The 19,925-nt window shown below is 38.5% G+C and overlaps 1 protein-coding gene and 1 long non-coding RNA gene across 2 annotated transcripts in view; one reads left to right on the plus strand and one right to left on the minus strand.

Annotated features, from left to right (window-relative positions):
- The window catches only part of LOC135711186 (uncharacterized), a 239,414-nt gene that overhangs the window by 124,760 nt on the left and 94,729 nt on the right, over positions 1 to 19,925 (plus strand). The gene's annotated exons all lie outside the window — the stretch shown is intronic.
- LOC135711166 (synaptic vesicle membrane protein VAT-1 homolog-like) overlaps positions 1 to 19,925 on the minus strand; it is a 176,055-nt gene that overhangs the window by 31,304 nt on the left and 124,826 nt on the right. The window contains exon 4 of the mRNA XM_065233933.1: positions 9,273 to 9,402. Coding sequence (XP_065090005.1) covers positions 9,273 to 9,402 — 130 coding nt within the window. The remainder of the gene's footprint in view (positions 1 to 9,272; positions 9,403 to 19,925) is intronic.

Below are 19,925 nucleotides of genomic sequence, written 5' to 3' on the forward strand. Positions count from 1 at the left end.
CCATCAGTGCAACAAGGATCCACATATTGCGAGTGGTGTGTTCGGGAGGGGCATGGAAGCTCTTTCTCCCAATAATAAAGAATCCACTGAACCGAAAATTTATAAGCTCGAGAAATGAGAAGCTACTCGGCACTGATGCCGGTTACGTGATAGTAATTCATAAGCGATGCTATTTCATCTGATGCTGTGCCCTCGCTTGTTGGCTTTTGCCAACGTTGACGAAGAAGATGATGCGAGAGGTATGCCTGTCTTCGGTTGTGGTTTCCCGAGCTAATTTAGGATATATGCGGAAATGATGAACGAAGTGGAATGTGCTTTGGCCTTAACGAGAATTAAATAAGGATAATAATAAGTCAGTTCGTTATCATGATATGCATGATCTGACAGGAGGATTTTTTGATTGCAAAAACTCCTGATATAATTGCGAATACACATGCATATCCAAAGGAAATATTTAAACTTTTAACAAAAGCGTCAAGTTGTCGGTCAAGTTGGACACCGGAAAACCCCACACGCGACATTCGACATCTGTACGCAGGGTTGCTTCCATTCACTTGCTATAAAAAATTGTTTTTTGGAATTATGGAATCATTAGATGTTATAATAATATGTTTTGCTAGTAAGTTACATGAGGGGGTTGTAAAGTATTAATTTGACTCATAAAACCTGTCAATTTCGCTTCCAGAGCGTCACAATAAGCGGTTTTATGATTCGTGAGCTCACTCGTGAGTTCACTCACAGTGAGCGCTCACGAATCGTAAAATCAGCTATTGTAACTCTCTGAAAATAATATTGATAGGTTTTATGAGTTAAACACATACTTTATAACCTCTTCTTGTAACTTACAAGAACTTATTATCATTTTAACGTCTAATGATTTCATAATTCTGAAAAACATTTTTTATAGCAAGTAAGTGGAAGAAACCCTGTCTGCACGTTTAACATAACGTCGCAATATTGTGCAAATATAGCGCACTATGTCTGACACTTTGTTTAACGTACAGAACAAGAGTAACTCGATTGTCGCGTGTGGGATTTCCGGTTTTCAACTGTACCGATAATACTTGGTTGCAAGCATGGTAATACTAATTCACACGCTCGATCCCCAACAAAACTAATGTCGTTTTCGTTTTTGCGGTGTCGTACACCAAAAGTGTGAGCACAAACAAGTGCGATTCGCTGACAGCTAAACATCATTTGTTTGTAAACAAAGGTGCAACCGATATCTACACCCTGAATTATTTCGGTGTACGGTGGTGAAGCACCGGTGTACTTCCTATAATCCCATCTCAGTCCCATATGGAAAAAGTAGGCATTGAGAAAATGGCAGTTGAAGCTAAGAAGTGCAATTTCGATGTACATAAATATTTAAAAATCAAAGTAAGTTAATAGATACTTTTGTCAAGTTAAAACCAATTACAACGAAGCCTAAATGATTTGTTTTATCATCGAAAAATATGGCGATTAAAAAAAAACAGCACTTTAACTTGACTTCTGGACGATTGAATTTCAGAATGATACTGATATATGATTACTTTGCTTGATTGGACAAACTGACTTGATGTCAAGGGGTTTTCAACTCCCTTAATCTGTGCCGCAGGATTTAACTGTGCCGATAGCTGTACCAAGCGCTGTGCCGAACGTGTCGGAGTAGGTGGAAGTGTACCAATCAAGGTATCAATATCCTATGAGTTTGACAACCCTGAAGTTATAATGACTTTTGTGATTGTGTTTACATTTTCAATTTGAACGTTAGCGGAGCGGGCAGTGGAAGAGGATATGGAAACCATCTAGCTAATACGGTATTCAAACAATTTCAAAGGACTGATATGCGATTATAGGCAGTGTAGCTATAGTTTTAAATTATTGGGAATCAAATATGATAGCGATTGAAATTAAAACATTAGTGAATGGTAAAGAACGAGAATCAAGTGAGTAAGCCATGTATCGAAAACCTATGTATTGCTTGATTAAGGACTCATTAATTGGTCGAGTTAAATTTTGCATTGTTTCTAAATGCAGATTTAATGTTCATTTTCGTACATAGCAGGTGTATTTCAAGAATGTCATTATTGAAAATAACCAGAGAAAACGGAAAGACAAATTTACTGATAACGGGTGCACGGAGTCTCTGGAAGGATATCGTTTTTATAAAAAAAATCAATGTCGTTGAAACATCCACCAAACGAAAACTTATGCTCGCTAATTTCGTATGATGCTAGTATCGAAAGGTTCTATCGGGGAGTCTGGAACAATTTGTTTTTTTGGTATTCTTAGTGTAAATCATGTCCAAAAAATAATGTTCAAACCCTTTTGAGCCCAAAACATGAATGGAAAACTGACCCCCGATAGAAGATTTTGAAACTAGATTTCATTTGGTATGTGCTTCAGCGATACAAATTTTTTGATGTTGTTGTTTTTCTACTAGAGACACTGTGGGTTTATTACTGAATAAGAAAAACGGGATTCGTGGTAGTTCCTTTTCATAGCCTCCATGATTATCCCTCAGCAGATTGGCCCACTATAACACTCATCGATCGAAGGGATGGTCACTTTACACATTTATTTTGCGCCAACTTTTTTTCTCAGAGTGCCTAACGTGTGCTGCGGCTGTGCCAAGAGTGCTGTCATTGGACTGACTTTGTTTGCATTTGAATAATGGAATGTTTGGCAACACGGTTAATTTGACAGTTTTAAAGTTTTGTTTTAAAGGAATAGTAGTGGAATCCGAACCAAGGTGACAGAAGCATCCCAGCTGGACAAGCTGATAGCGGACCGGCTCGACCGGATGATCCTAGCGAGAAGGCGATCGGATTTCTCCAACCGCTGCAGCTGCTTAGCAAAGACTACATCGAAATGCAGTCTACAGTCGCTGTGACAAGCTGCTGCTATTGCTGAAATCGCTGGTTCTCTTCCGGGGATCAACGATGGCTACCTGTAGAGAATCGCAACAACATGAATGCATGGTTTGAGATGGCCAAGGAAATGTACCAACTGGATGTGAAGAAACTTAATGAAGCGGCTATATTGCTTAATCGGCGGATTTGAAGACGGTGACACTGCATAATGCGACGAAAGAGTTCCGTTACTAAAGGTTGGCTTTCTCAGTGGTGTCACTGAGGATCAGGTAGATGCATTAAAAAAATGTGACCTAGACTGGGCCCAGAATCCTTCAGCCATATTAAAATAAAAGCCAATTAAACCTACACACTTAGAAATAACTAATTTAAACGTGACGGAATCCGTCTTGACATAAAAGATAAGACGTAAACGAACATGTCATGTAATATTAAGTGCTCCGAGACTGAAAAGTTCGAAAGTACGTTTGATTGAGCTAAATTTCGCATCTATAATGAATACCTAAGAATACCTAAGTAGTGAAGGGCCGTTTCTCTTCCTTTCTCCTACACAAAGCTGCAGCCGCAAATTTGGATTTTTTTTTCTTCTGGTGCTTCTAGGAAAGTGGGATGTAATTGTGCATACGATGTTGATAATTAGTGATTGTTCTGATCTGGTTTGCACGGATTAAACTATTTATTCGGACAGGTATTAGGATGTGTGTTGTTGAGGAATTTGGAAATGGAAATGACCTATCCTATATATGCCATAGCTCCATATGTGTCTATTCTGAACATGCCAAGACTGTAGATGTATTAGCTTGATCAAACTTGAACAAGCCATTCTCCCGAGGTTCAGTAGCAAAGATTTTCGCACCAAAGTTTACCACTTTGCACAAGTGATCTTCGATAAGGATACTTCGTTAACGTTTTCGACTAGGCATCTGACTTACGGACAGACAATTTTTTGATAGCTCGGAATCAATTGAACGTTTCACTCGTCTTTTTCTGGTTCTTCTGGGCAACACTGGGACGTCTGCTTCATATCACCGACTTATTTATTTGGAAATTATCAACAGACCACACGGGGCCACAGGGATAAAAATAATTTAGCCTAAATTACACAAATCGCCTGAAAGCATTCACAAACTTATTCTTTAACGTTTCACGGGAAAAACAGAATTCAAAAATACAGGCTACCCTATTAAAAACTCGCAGAAGGTCACGAATTACACAGTTTACACTACTATATAGTATATATAGTTGGTACGACGAAAAGGCAATCTTATTAATGAGTTATTTCTCAAACTACGCGCTCTTGCCTGAAGAGGTAGATGAGCTAGTAGAGTGGGACACTCAATACGAACACAGAGCACATTCTGACGCTGAGAGTGTTCAGAACTATCAGCTGACACCGATTTTCATAAGGTGGCAGCTCAAAGCGATTGCGCCATGGAAGGTGTCGCAGGGCCCAGCGAAGAAACCTTTCTATCCTGTCGGATCTATTTTGGTAGAAAGGATTCCCAACTGCTGATCCATATACTAGTACCACAGTGCATAGTGATTTTAAACAGTACACGTCTTTGGAATCTTTGTCTACGCGGAAAATCAGTCCTAGGTTTCTTGAAGCTTTATCCGTTATATAAGAAACGGGTCTACTGAACGTCATTTTGGAATCCAAGATCACCCCAAGATCTTTCACCAGGCTATCTCTACTAATACGAACACCCGACAAAGAATAAAGACTGGAACGCGCAAAAAATGTTCTACAAAAAATCGTTCCATTCAGTCAAAATTCATAACACAAAAATCTTCTTATTTTTCTTTTGGTAGTTCAATTCATATATTTAAAGGAAAAAATATAAAAATATTCGTTTATTCTTTTGGTTTGCCAAATCCCAACTGCCGTGTCTTCCGCTTAACCCCTTCCATTAAATTTTGAACAGTGGTCTCATCGACCTTATTCGCCGCCGAACGCCAGTTAGATTTAAACGGCTGCTCGTTTTCCATTGATTTATTAGTTTTTTTTTTTTAGATTCCGTTTGACCAAGGCCGTTCGATATGGCGGAGTTCTAGGCTGTTGGGAGAGTTGTGGTCTTTGGGCACCACAACCACGTTGTTAGCATCGTACCACTCGATTGCCTTTTTCCCATAGTTGTAGCTCGCCAAGTCCGGCCAGAACAGCACAGGTCTATTATGTTGCTTTAGGAATGGTAGCAGCCGCTTTTCCAGGCACTCCTGGACTTAGATCTCTTGATTGATGGTTCCCGTAGTAATGAAAATGCCGCTTTTTAGACCACACGTGCATATAGCCTGCCAGGAACTTCGATAGTTTGATGGTTTTTTAAAATTTCAGCCACCTTCCCTTTTCCTGATGCGGTAATCTTGTTTGTAATCTCGGTTCACAACCTTCACCTTCTTAAACGTCGACAACGCGGCTCTTTTCTTGGCCCACTGGACAGTAGTATGGGAGACATTGAGCTTGTCAGCGACGTCCCGGATGGAGAGGTTAGGATTCCGCATATATTTCACCGCCACCTTCTTCGTCGTCGCTGCCACGTCCGGATTACGATTGCCGCCGCTTCCAGGATTCCTGGTGGTCGACAGACGCTCCCCGAACACTTTTAAAACGTTTGTCACGGGCGATTTGGCCACATCCAGAAATTTTGCCAACTTGGCGTGTGAGAACGTCGGATTCTCTTGCTGCGCGAGCAAAATTTTGACACTCTGCTCCTCTTGCTTGGACGTCATTTTGAAAACTCGAGAGCAAACGATGAAAACTCATCATAGCAACCATTGTATATACACTCAACTTCCAAATGCAGCATTTCAGGTTTTTTTTATGCATTTTTAACAGAAATACACCCATTTTTTTTTTATATATCTTTATTAAGGAGACTTTCAGCCCTGGGCTGGTTCGTCTCCGGAATACAACAATTTGAAGTTAACCAATTTTTGCGCGTTCCAGACTTTAGTCGTAGATATGCGGACTCCGGCTTCTTGTGAATGAAATTACCGCGCACTTTTTCGGGTTTACCACCATCCTGTTCAAGTCGTATCAGTCCGCGAATATAGCAGCCTTCGTAAGAAATTCGGATCGTGTGGTTTAGCTACAATAGGAAAATTAACGGGCCCAGATGGCTGTCTTGAGGAACTCCAGAAGAGGCAGAGAAGGCGATAGAGAGGCAGCCTCTAGTTGTTGTAATCTTGTTGTAGTCGGCCTTGTTGAAATCATACCTCACCGTTTCTGCGTTATCGTTGCAAACTGAAAGCTTCTTGTTTTTAAGGATTACCTGCAGGGGTGGGTGATGTGGCACGTGTTTCACGAGTAGAGCTGGACTCACTGAGATGTCTGGAGCGACGTCTTGATGGTTTACAAAACATAAGTCCAACGTTCGCCCATATTCGTTGAAACAGTAGTTAATTTGGTGAAGGTTTGCTTAGCTGTAGCTATCTAGCAAGGCATTGGTGCACGATGGGAACGAAAACCTGTCCGTGTCTGCTAACAAGAAGGGATTATTTGAAGATTGCCAAATAATTCCGGGAAGATTGAAGTCACCGTGGATAACAAACTCGTCACATGAAATTGATATAACAGATCGGATGAGAGCGTTGTAGAGCAAATCATCACGATTACGATCTGGATGGATGTATACATTGCTTGAACCTGGATTACATCTCTGTTTGCTTTCGAAGCAAAACAGATTCAATTGATGTAGCTCACTTTATCTATCACTTCCACTCACCTTAAACCACATTTGGATGTTTGACGCTTTTTAGATTTGATTTTAAAATAAAAATACCAACGGTAGCAAAAGAACTGGATGAAGTCTCTAGTTGACACCTCTCAAAATCTAATTGTCTACGTAATTCATGGACACCCCTACGTATAATATTAAATATTGTGTGTTGTTGATATCAAGAAAAGAAGAGTAAACTGTATAACATTGAAATTTGTTCTACGTAATGAACAAAAGTTGCAGTTTTAGTGATGCTTCTATTTTTTTAATACTTGGTCAACATTAGGTTTTTAAAAGTTTGAGATTATGAACAAAAGATAATTGTATTAAAATTAATGTCTCAGAATTCACGCCAAAAATGCAAGAAAATTGTGACACGCACATTTCTTACGATTTAAAGGTAACAAACAACATTGCAAATATTACGCATACATTGTTAGGTAAACATTGCGATTAAATACAATCTCTAAAGTATTGCTGACTTAATTCACTCTTTAAAACTATCCAAACCACCATAGTTCCGCATAAGCATCGAGATAGTAGATCTTATTCATCGCCATGCCAAAAGAAGACACCGATAGCAAATAGAAAAATGTAACAATTTCCCATTGCACATTCCGATCACCGATTCCACAATCGATTACCTAACCCTGTTATATCTGTTCTGGAAGCATTCCAATACCAAGAATAAAACTACAAACAAATCTCCACCTCTTCCGCTGTCTGCACACAGGAAAATGTCAACTGCAAGCGCCTCGGAGAGCTCGGCTGTTCCATTTCTTCTCTGTTCCTTTTTCCAGACCGCAATTTTCTTCCTGAGCAGTTCCACGCCAACTGACGAATCGATTTTACATTTCCCTCTTTGAATTCCACGAAACTTCGCATCACTGTTCACTAGGGGCAATGAACGAACATTTGTGCTGGAACTCGACCATTTTGACCAACGACTATGTTTCAAAATGGCTTATTCGATATTTTTTTAGTAAATCATAGGATGAAAACGGCTCAATCAAAATTAAGTCTGAAACTAACTTGCTGTAAACTGAAGTGTCTGTTCAGAAATAAAAATACACACTGAAAAAAAAAGTATTAAAAACTTTAATAACAAAAAAAACATAATTTTAAGAACTGTATTGGTTTTCAGAGAACAGTTTAAATACACACTGAAAAAGAAAATCAAAACTTTAATAACCAAACAAATCAAATTGCAATAACATAAAAAAGTTCATTATAAAGATTTATAAATTTATGTTTATGGATACAACGAACACTTCAAAATGAACCAAAATCGTTCAACATGAACTTTTTTAAGCCAATATTTATGTGATTTGTGCATAAGAAACAATTTTCTGGACTAAAAAACTGTTTTCAGCAGCAGCAATAAAAATTATTTGAGGAAAAAAAGTTCAATTGTTTTTACAAAAACTTTATGTTCTACGATTTTGAACAACTTTTAAGTGTTCGTTGTGTCTATTTCAGAAAAGTTAGCATTTTTGATAATTGAATGCTTATCTTAACTTAAACATAAGTTTATAAATCATAAAAATGTACGTATTTTTTGGTATTGACATTTTAACAAGTTTTTTTTTTATCAGTGAGTGGTTTTTTTTCCTGAAAAGCAATCCAGTTCGTCCAATTTTATCTCAAGCGTCATTCGATTAGATGAGCCGTTTTCGTGCTTTAATTAATTGAAAAATATAGAAAACGCCATTTTGAAAAATTGGGCGCGGGTCATTATTACCGAATTTAGGTTCAAACTTGATTCATTGCTCCAGCGAACAAATAGGGTAAACGCTCCTATAGTTATGTTAGAAGCTCTAGGTTCCTATAGTTGCTTATGGAGACTCCATAAGCAACTATAGGAACCTAACGCTTCTAACGTACCGCAACTATAGGATCAGTGTTGGCAAAATCATCAATGAAATGATATATTTTCGCTCTCATACGCTCTCAATATCACGCGTAATGTTGGAACAAAATATCATGCTTGATATTGATTTTGAAAGTTCCTTTGATATTGCGAGACTATTCACAACGTGCAAAAATCAAGCTGAGAGTTGACTCAACTCAAAAATGATTCCGTTGCACATCGTTTTCTTCGAAAGAGAAAGTATAGTTTGCCATCTCTTTTTACTCTTCACTGATGGCAGACACGAGGTGACTGTTGCTAGCCGTTATGGAAGTTTCGGTTGCGTTCGGGTATAAAGCGAAAATCATGAAACTCAATCTCATCTCAGCTTGTTGCGATTTGCAGCTGGTGAGTTTTGTTAGCTTGATATTCCGAGCTGCGATATCACAGCTTGATTTTGGGCATTGGAGAGATTGGATTTTTTGATATTTTCCCAACACTGTATAGGAGCGTTTACCCTATGGAAGTTTCATGGAATTCTGCGAGGTAAAATCTGAAATTTCTTTATTGTTTTGCTATTTTGCCTGGAAGTGCTCTCCAACACTCGCACAGGGTGTTGAAACTCAGCAAATAAGATTGCAGATTAAAAACTTTTCCCATTACATTTTCCTCGAAACGTCGGAACGCACCCGTCGAAATTTCTCGTTCGCCATCATCGTCATTCGATCGGTGGTGTCCTTGTGCCGCGTTTGAAAAGCTCTCGCTTTTCCAAAGTACAAACTTGGCGGAAAATTTGTCTTCCGCCTTATAAGCTGTATATGTATGTGTGTGTATGAGAACACTTACCTTGAATCCTTCGACTTCTTCTCCGACGGCTTCAATTTCACCGGCACACTCGAAGCCCAGGATGGTTGGTGTCTTCGGCGGCGAATCGATGGCTCCCAGACGTACCATCAAGTCCTGGAAGTTGAGGCCACTGCAGACGAGATAAGAGGTAAAATATGAACCGTCGTTAGTAAATATAATTTGCAGATTGTACGATCAATAACTGTTTGCATTGCAGAGAGAAGAAGACATATTTAAACTGTGTTGTTTTACTCGTGCGGCTTTAAAACGGTCGATGGAAATTATTGACTCGGAACCCGGAGGGCACCGGCGAAAAACTCGTGTGACAGTGAGCATCTGGTAAATGTTTCCCAATTTATATTCCACACATAATTAAAGAAATTTCTTCACTTTGGAGAACTCGAGTGTCGGAGATGTGTTTGAAGCATCTAGCTCACGAGTTTGACTATCTAGTTCTAGATAGACATCCATTCAAACAGCCAGCCAGCCATCCAGCCAGACAGACGTAGACAGATAGAGCGACGGAACGTGATGGCACTGCTAGATGCAAGAGGAAAACTTGCCAGGGAAAAAACTTTTCAAACAAGGCACATGCACTTGACAACGAAAGTATAGCTGAACGGTTCGTTTTCCGTTCGGTGGGAAAATCATGTGGAATTCGCAGCTGGTGACAAATGGAAAGGTTGCCATACTAGCTGGCAAACGAGAGATTTGGAAAACTGGATACCGTTGGTAACTCTTCCAAATGCACTTGCTGAAATGGAAATGACGAAAGGAACAAGATTCGGTGTTGGGACATATTCTTTGAAAGTTTATGTTCTCCCCGAGCATCTCTAACTAGTCGTCTGACATGTCTGATGCGAGATGTATGGTTTCAAGTTCTTCCCCCTTTCAGAAAGCGCCATGCACGTATATTTATGAATTTACACTAGAACAGAGCTAGGAAATGAGCACGCAAAGAAAGACCCCGTCACATTCAAGAGCATGCTACACGGTAGTGTAGCACACCCTCGCTCTGGACGTGATGTGTATATGATTTATGCTATCAACTCGAAGTAATCTAAACTGTTTTCAAATTAGTTGAGTTTTATGGGTTTAATGGTGATTTGATGAATTGATGAATGTGATGTGTGTGTGTTTTCATCGGCTTCAGCCTGAGAATAGATTCAGGGGTCAAGGGAAGAACATTTAGAATGATTTGTACCATGTTAGATCATTATTTGAAACTGAAACAGCCCAAACAAACAAATTTTACTCTTGTCTTGAAGACTTTCAAGAAATACCTTACAGTGTATTTATCTTGTTTGGTCGTATTATTTCTTTCGGGGCTGTGTATAAACTACAAGAGATTCAAGAAATAAAACTATATTAGTGGCGAGTGCGAAACTCCTTAAATGATGAAGCACTGTTTTGACGAGATAAAACTGAAGAAGAAATTACTCGTTGGTAAAACATTAAATTTGACGAACGAATTCTATCCCACATGCTTAATAAAAGCATACCGCCTTTAAATTTGTTGGATTGTTTAGTTAAATTCCAATTCTACTATTGAGAGGCGATTGGTGCTACTTATACACTTCCTATTGTACGAATTTGTCCACCTATGTACTGCTTTAGCATATCTTTTTCACTTACATCTACAGTAATAGCGTAATGATGTGACCCAGATAATAATCTTTAATTTGGAATTAAGCGGCTCCAAGGATAGAGCTTCGTTAATTTTCTACGGACTCACTGCTGATTGCCATATTCTGGTGATGACGTTTTCTCATTTACCACCAACCGTGATGCTCTTTTTTTCATTCTCCCTTCCCCCTGACGTCAAGCACACGCTAATGATACCCTATGATACCCATTGATGGCATCCGTGACGTTCGATTTATTTGTATGACCAAAAACGTGTAGCAGAATTTCTACTCATTTCACTGAATGACATTCCATGAGTTTTCCAGATTTATCCAAATTTATCGAAAATTACACATAGGGGAAATGGTTCTAATTTTGGCCTATGGATCTAAGATTGGGCCCATTGCTAAAACCTGCTATTTATCAATTATATCTATTGAACGTGTCATTGGGACGGTACTAATGGATATTTTTGGTCGCTATTGAAAATTTAGTCGATTGCTGAATTTATGTATGGGCCCACATTAGGGGCATTTAGGCCGACATTACATCCAGTTCCCCTATGTCTTTGTTTTATAATGCTATAATTTGATATATTTTTTCAAAGGATAGGTGTACCAATTGGGGCAACTGCATACTATCAACCGGTGGAAGCTAATGATTAAAACTTGGCTCACTACTTGACTAGCCTATTGGTCCCAAGTAAATCTATAAGCGTACCTCATTCAAGTCGAAATTCTAGTACTACACTATGTTTGTTTTGATTCGCTATGAAAGTTTGACAGATAAAAATTAGATTTTCCTATGTTTCGAGGGGTGCATCGATTAGCTTGGGACCGAAGATAGTACCAGAGCTGAGCCAAAAAGTTGAGCACGTTTCTTCGGGACCTTCAGGTCTTAGAGTTACCTCTATGATACTATCATAGAGGTAACTCTAAGACCACTGGGTCCCGGAGAAAATCATTATTATTTTTGGCTCACTCAGTACCAGAACAACGGTCCCAAGCAGTCCCAAGCTATTTCACTCACCCCTGCATGTTCTGCATGAATCCACACACCCCTGATGTTATCTGTCAAACTTTCATAGCGAATCAAAACAAACATAGTGTAGTAATAGAATTTCGACTAGAATAGGGTACGTTAATCGTTTGCTTGGGACCAATAGGCTACTAAAGTGGTGAGCCAATTTGAAATCGTTAGTTTCGTATTGATTGTTGATACTATCCTGTATGCGCAATGGTACCAGTTTAGGCAGTCTTCTATTTAAATTCCATGGTCCATAACTGGTAGATTTTTCAAGTAAGTTCTGTATCCACATTAATCCGGACACCTTCTAATCATTGTAACTTTTGAAAGATTGCACGTAGGAGTGACAAATATCGCTGAGGTATAGCTGGGAGTCATTGATGAAAAAGACTATGATTGGTGTTTACATTCCATGTTTAGTGTTCAAGATGGCGATGAATGAAAAACTCCAATGCAAATCCTGACTTGTCAATACGGGAACTTGCAAAAAATCCACTGTTGACGGTGTGCTCAAATCATTTTCGGAATGTTTGACGGTCGAGAGGAAACCGAGAAGTGATCAAAACATTGAACGTGCTGATCCTGTCATGGACCGAAAGGAAAACTGGAAAACTGTAAAATAGGAATGTCATCTGGTTTTGTCCAAAAATCAAAACAGCGCGTTTGGGGCTGAAGTTGTGCTAAAGTAAAAACAGTTCCAAATGACAACGACAAACAGAATTTGCCAGCAAAATCAAGGGGCCGACGTGTGTACTGCGAATATGCGACGAAGTTTTCATGCGTTGTTATGGACGATGGAACTTATATCCTGGAGGATTTCAAGCAGCTTCCAGGGCTGATTTTCTATTCTGCTATGGGCAAAAATGCTACAGCTGAGTATTTCAGGTCGAATAAGGCATCGAATTTTTTTCAAAATGCACACGAGTGGCCCAGAGAGTCGAAATTGGTAAGCAATGTACACGTGTGGCCGAAAGAGTAAATCTTTCGTCACTACAGGCACAATCAACAAGGAGATTTGAAAAAAAGAGTGCCTGAAAAAGCGATTGTTACCCTTCATCAAAAGCCACAAAGAAAACCCTTTGTTCTGGTCCGATTTGGCATCATGCCATGATGCATAAACTGTGATAGAGTGGTACGAAGCAAATCAAGTGAATATTGTACCAAACACCGCAAATCAACCAAATTGTCCAGAGTTACGTCCAATCGAGAGATATTGGGCTCTGATGAAGCGAAAGCTTGCTGGAAAGAAACAAGGAATCAAAGATATCAAACATTTCCAACAAATTTGGACAAATACAGCCACCACGGTATCTGAGGAGCCTGTACGAACCCTAATGGATGGACTAAAGCGCAAAGTTCGAAAATTTTATGCAAATACCGAATAACTATGTTTTGACTGGCTAGTATAGGGTGCCCCAGAACGTATAAGCACATTTTCAACTCGCCGCCATTTCTACTCCGATGACTTTTATCAGCTGTTCATCGATGTCTGTTGTTGTTTACTTATTGCTCAACAAGTTTGTGTGCGCAAAGTGCATTTCATTTTCATAATCATCACAATGCAAGGCATTTCCCCGGAAAAGCACAAACCGATCGTGCACAAATGGTGCACTATTCCCAATCTGTCAGTAAGGAAGTTGTAGAAAATGGAGGAAGTAAGTATCGGATCAGACCAAACCGCCATCTGGAAGTTCGATGAAGAAGTTACCTTCAAGGACCTACCGAAATCTGGCCGTAAACCGAGACCGGTGAACCAAAAACTGAACCGGAAGATCACCCAAGCTTTCGTCAATAAGAAAATTGCCTAAATTCGAGATTTGGCCCAAAAACTGAGGACATCGAAGAATAAAGTCCAACGTGCCAAGGCAACAAACGTACTGCAAACGTTCAAGAAGCAGAAGAAACCAAATTGGAGTCAGGAACAAGCCACATCCGTCAAACTGAGAGGTCGGAAGCTATATGTTAGCCTGCTGTGTGGAAATTGGCATGTTTTATCATGGACGATGAAACATACGTCAAATTTGACTATCAGACGATCCCGGGAGACCCGGCCCGGCCCGGCCAATCGAAACATGAAGTGCCCTTTCCAAGGTATATCTACGGAAACACTTTAAGGCAGCAAATTCAATCGAAGAATTTGAAAAAATACTGGACAGAAGTGACCAAATTATCGCCGAGGAATTTGTGCTGAAACTCATGGGCAGCGTCAGATCAAAAGTTCGCTCCGATTAAAGGAACTGCGAATTATTTTCATCCAATTAAAAGAGACACAACAAAAAATAGTGACCAAAAAGTAACTGTAAAACGCTTAAAAATGACCAATAGTGAAAGATATCGTTGATTGCGACCCACTTCGGGAAATGTTATGTACTTACACCAGGGCTGTAATTTCATCACTCATCGAAGTTTGTTAATCTTTCCCACTCAGGGTGGCCAGACCTACCGATTTATCGGTAGTCCTATCGATTCTTGGGATGCGTACCGATTCACAGACGAAAGGTTTAAAAATACCGATAATTCACTTTTCCTACCGAGAATCACAGATTTTAAGGCTGTGTTCCATTTGGTGAATTTTCACTTAAACTTTACACTTCGAAAATAAATTATAGTGTTCGAAAATACTTCTGTTGTTGATCGTCCGATTTTTGAGAAGGTGTTTTTCAAGATTGATTCCTGATCGATCAGAAATAAGTCTGCTGGAATAGCAGGTTTATTTGAAATTTTTAAATCTGTCAAATTTAAGTGAAAATTGACCATAGGAATACAGTCTTACACACTATTTTTGCGATTTTTGCTAATGTAATCGTACTTATTTAAAATAGTTCCAGTGTACCAAAATTGATGAAATTCTGGATTTCGGTTCTATTTTTCACGCAGATAATGAACATATATTAACCTCAATACTCCTAGACAACCCAAATCGTATGGAATTTCCCACTAGCTTTCTACCCAACAGTATGTTAGTTGTACCCAAAAGTATGTTAGTTGTACCCAAAAGTAAGTAAACATTATTATACTCAACGTTGGGATCCCACACTTTACTACTCTTGTTTTGGATTGGTTTTGCTCCTCCATTTTTTGACAGCATTAGAAAGAGAAAAGGAGACAAACTAGTCAAAAGTAGGTCAAAGTTAACTGGGCGTTGGGTACTTTTTTCTTACCGTGTACGAATGAGTTTATTTTACGTTTAATCGAATTCTCTGGCTGATGCTATTTTTTGTTCCTCCCTTTTTTGATTTCGTGTTCCGTTTATCCTACTCGCATTTACTTGTTGTTTTCAATTGTTATTGTTATTATTCGCATATTTTTAGGGATAAGAATTACTCATTTCATTGAACCGATGGCTGTAAGACGGATCTCTTTCTGTTTACCTTGTGTTTAAAAGTAATATAACGTCTGACATCTAGGAAATCGTATCTGGGAAGTACACCAATATTGGCCATAGGTTCCTGAGGCCATAGGCGAAGACAACAAATCAAGAAGACTGGCAACTCTTCCATTTTATCATACGAACGCTATGAGACAGGTACAATCGCGTCATCTGCCGCTCAAAGGTAAATGCTTCGAACGAATTTGATAGCAAAGATTACATCCTCACAAGAAGGGTTTGCGTATATGCTATTTTTTCTATGCGTTGCTTCCACCTTCACTCTAGCGCAGTGCCATTGTATCTGTCGCTTGGACTCTGACAAAGTTGCCAGTCTTCTTGATTTGTTGTCTTCGCCATAGGCCATAGCAGTGTGCCTTCCATTCATTTTCACTAAAATTTTTTTTAGGAAATTATGGAATAATAAGATGTTTATTGTGGTATTTTGTATGTGTAAGGAACAAGAAAAGATTTTAAAGTTTGTGTTTGACACATAAAACCTGCAAATTTAGTTTTGACAGAGCCACAATGAGCGATTTTCTGATCGCCTCTTCGCGAAGAGTGAAGAGCGAAGAGTGGGTAAGATGAATGACAAAATCGCTTATTGCGACTCTCATGCTGCAACATTGACTGGTATTATGTGTCAAACACAAACTCCACAATCGTTTCTTGTTGCTTACACAAACAAAATAGTATTTTAATATCTTATTATTACATAATTTCATAAAACTTTTTTTTAAGCCAAAATGAATGGAAGGGTTCCTAGTTTAGCCACACCACCGAAAACCGATTAAATTACAATATTCGTGCATTTTGGGGTCAAAATGTTTATGTACACAGATGAATATCATTTGTACCAATAAACTGAACGCAAATGAACATCTCAAAATTTTAAACAACGTGAAATAGCGACAAAACGTGGCCAAAATAAGAACATGACCAATTGGGATATTGCCGTAAAAGCTCAACGCAGATGTCACCACTGCATGATGATGATAATGTTGACAGACTGCATATAAAATTCGTGAAAATTAGCATTTAATCATAATTTTCATCAAGCCTGCGTAAAATCCTTCCAATATAACATTCGAATTGAAGAAGAAAACGTTTTTACGATCAGACTGATGTGCATCTTTGACTTGTCCAGATGAACTTTCATAAGATATATTCATTTCATTTCACGGCTCTATCAATGCTGCATCGTAAATATGATGTAAACATAAGTAAATTGCTCAATTACTCAAAATAAAGATGATTTGTCATCTTGTTATCACTTCGAAAACCATCTAGCACCATTTTATAGTATGGAGCGTGTTGAGTAAATCACACATTAACAATTTTCCGAAAAATGCAGCTGCGCAAGAGGTAACCTCTCCCTGTGGGTGCAAACTTGTTATGCATAATTTTCCATGAAAATATCTCCGATCCATACCGAAATAATAACAGTTAGTTTTCAAACACGTTTTCTTACACGATTCAAGCAAAAGTTTTCACGGGAAATTATTAGTTTTTGTTTATGGACCGATTTGGCCCAAAAATCGTCTGTTTTACTTGGAAAGTTTAGAAACTATCCTCCTTCTAGTAGTTCTCACTTCGAAATGTAGGTGGCGAAAGCTTGGAAAAGTTTCACTGCAAGACCCCAATACTGGTTCAACAAACCACCCTCCACTCACAAAGGTTTCAAGTTTCGGGAAAGCTTTCTTAAGACGGCCTACCGATAACTACCGATAAAAGTTTTGAGAACCTACCGATAATGAAAAAAAAAATAACTGGTCGCCGGAATCCCACTGCTTAAATGCGCAGCAGCGGAGAAGAGAAGAAAGCCACACACCCAAAAATAACTAAAACACACAAAGTGTAGGATTGCAAATGAAAAACCCCGCAGAAAGTCAAAGCTCTTCTTGTTCCTCCGCAGTGATAAGGAAAGGCAAAGATGATAGAGGAGACATTAGTTGCCTTTTGTATTTCATTCGCTGTCTGCACCGCACGGAGTGTTACTTTTTCCACCGCTCTTTGTGCGGATTGCTTCCTCGATGATAACAAGTTGGAAAAGAGTGTGCGAAGCAAATGTAAGAACCACACTCTCTTCGCCAAGTGCTGTACTATGCATGTAAAAAGTTGATCTGCAAATGTTCTGAGGCGCTTTCTCGCCCTAACACCTATCATGAACATTTGTGATGCTACTTTAAGGATTTCTTAAATTTGTATTCGAAAAATCAGTATCAATTCAACAAGCAAGAGCACGGTCCAATTATGACCTGTATTTCTCCACTATGCATGTATTTTTCAACCTTTATTTTTTTTAAATCAACAAGTTCATTTTTGGTTGGGATCGTTGGGTTGAGATTGGGGATTAGAATTGAAAAAAATTTCTTTTGAATGAGAGAAAAACGTTCAAAGTCTCAAGCATAGACAAATTTTGACAATTTTAAGACAATTAATTTTAAATATCAAGGATGTAGAAGCTTCTATAACACTTCAAAAAAAAAAAAAAAAATCATAACTCTGGGACCTAGACAACTAAGGAAAAATATCATTATATTGGAACTTGGAAAATTTTCCAATTTTTGGAAAGATCACGGACATAGACAATTTTGCATGCGCCTTGGACTTAAAATCTTGATCTGGAACAACATTAAGTTTCTTGATAAATTTTAGAAATTGTGGACCTTTTTTTTAATGCTCGGGCCTTGGCTGGGATTTCAATTCGAGATCTTTAAAACATATATATTAAGAAAATTGTGGAATAATTTCCGATATTTTGAACACATAAAATGCAAGTTGTCCAAGACAAATTAAAATGCTTCTGTCAAATAGAAAACATTGTATGATTATGGATATGTTTACTTTTTTTGCCTTGATTTTTTTTATTCCAGAAAAAAAAGAATACGATTTAATGGACGTCAGTGAGAACTCAAAATTCTATGAAATGAATTTTTCTCGATGTTTGGTCAAATACTAAACCTACCGGGGTTTTAAGATTTTTAAAATTTCTGGTGTTTGAAAAAATGTTTCCAGATTATTTTTTTACATTGGAAAACTTTTCAGATCACAAAGTAAAAAAGCAGGATATTGGGACCAAAGATTTTCCCAAGGCTCAGAAAATGTGTGAAAAGTCTGACCATTTCGAGATCATAGGCAAAGGAAAAAAATTAGAAATGTTTTAATACGGACAAGAAGATAACGGACTTGAATATCTAGATCACGGAGTTGAAAAAAAGTCAAAATAGTAGTGATCCCGTCTATAGCAATTAACCCCTTCATTTGAGCGCCTAAAATGACGTGACTTCGAAATAAAACAATGTTTTGAGATCTTTTCATCTAGAACAAAAAAAGTAGCCAAAATATGCGCGTCTCTAAAAAACAAAAAATAACTTCAGATTTTATTATTTATTTTACAAATACAGTCACAATTCTCTTACACGATCTGAAAGGAACATTTAGGGTTACTCTACAAACCGAGTTACTTCAGGCTTGGCTAATGTTTTTTTATCGACTATGTAGATATAGTAAGTAGAATCGCGTCCCCCGCAATTTAATCGAAGTGTAGGTTTTTTTTAATAGAGGCGTCATTTATATTTTACCATGAAATCTTCATGGTAACATGCATAACTTTTTATTTTTTATTTTTCTGGAGAGCCATGACGAAATTCGCTCCGAATTCTCGATTATCTTTTCTATTTTCTTTTTAGTAGATGTGGAAAAAAATGAATACCTTCATGCCACCAGGCAATAAAGCTTCTCGTATTAACGAGACAAGATATTCCTCCTTGGTATGCCGTGTGACGAAGTGTGGATGATAAAATTAAGGCCTTTTGTGGAACTTTTCCGCACCTCCCACCGTTATTGTACGCACGAATGCACAGAAGTTGTTACACGTGTGTGACGGCTCCTAGAGGCAAGGTGTCGTTTCGCAAAGAACTGCTCTCGTTATTTCAGGATGCAGAAGCCACCGGTCGGCCATCAGATCGTAAATTATATTACGCAGGATTTAATGGGCGACATAAATAAAGTGTGACTTTCGAACGGTCGGGGTGGACCGATGTCACTTGTGCACAAACCGTGTGATAAGATGGAAATAGTGGAAATTGGTCTGCAGCATGACCGCGATTTTGTCGGAATCTATATTGGGGCGGTTAAAGGTGAAGGATGCTATTTCGATAGCATTAGTGGCTATCCATAAACTACTGAGACAGTTTTTCAGACCGCCAACTACATCTACATAGACAATCTTCTGTTTGAAAATTTAAGTGAACCGTACATACTTGCCAACCAATAGTGTCTACGTGTATTATGGACAACCCCTTAGACGTTTGTATTTCAACTTAATTGCTCTGTATACTGGATCCGCAAAACCCATAGTCTTAAGGAATCACAATTTGATTTTCCAATAAAAAAAAACAGACGAGAGCACCAAACAAAGAAAATCAATACGAAAAACACTACGACTCTACCCAGGAAGCTCCCGTCAAGTCCAAGAAAAACCATCAGCCTGGTGCTAAAGTAATTTCTTTTGGTTATTTTCCTAGCCAGACTGCTGGCTGCAAAAGGAAAACAAGTGCACGAACAACAAAATGTGTTGTACACAGCGGCTCAGTCGAAGTGGATGGGTGTTGTCGTTTTCCGGAAGAGCA

The sequence above is a fragment of the Ochlerotatus camptorhynchus genome, unplaced genomic scaffold, assembly GCF_037179485.1.
Source record: "Ochlerotatus camptorhynchus isolate MF236.1 unplaced genomic scaffold, CSIRO-AGI_Acam_v1.1 ptg000423l, whole genome shotgun sequence".
NCBI lineage: Eukaryota > Metazoa > Arthropoda > Insecta > Diptera > Culicidae > Ochlerotatus > Ochlerotatus camptorhynchus.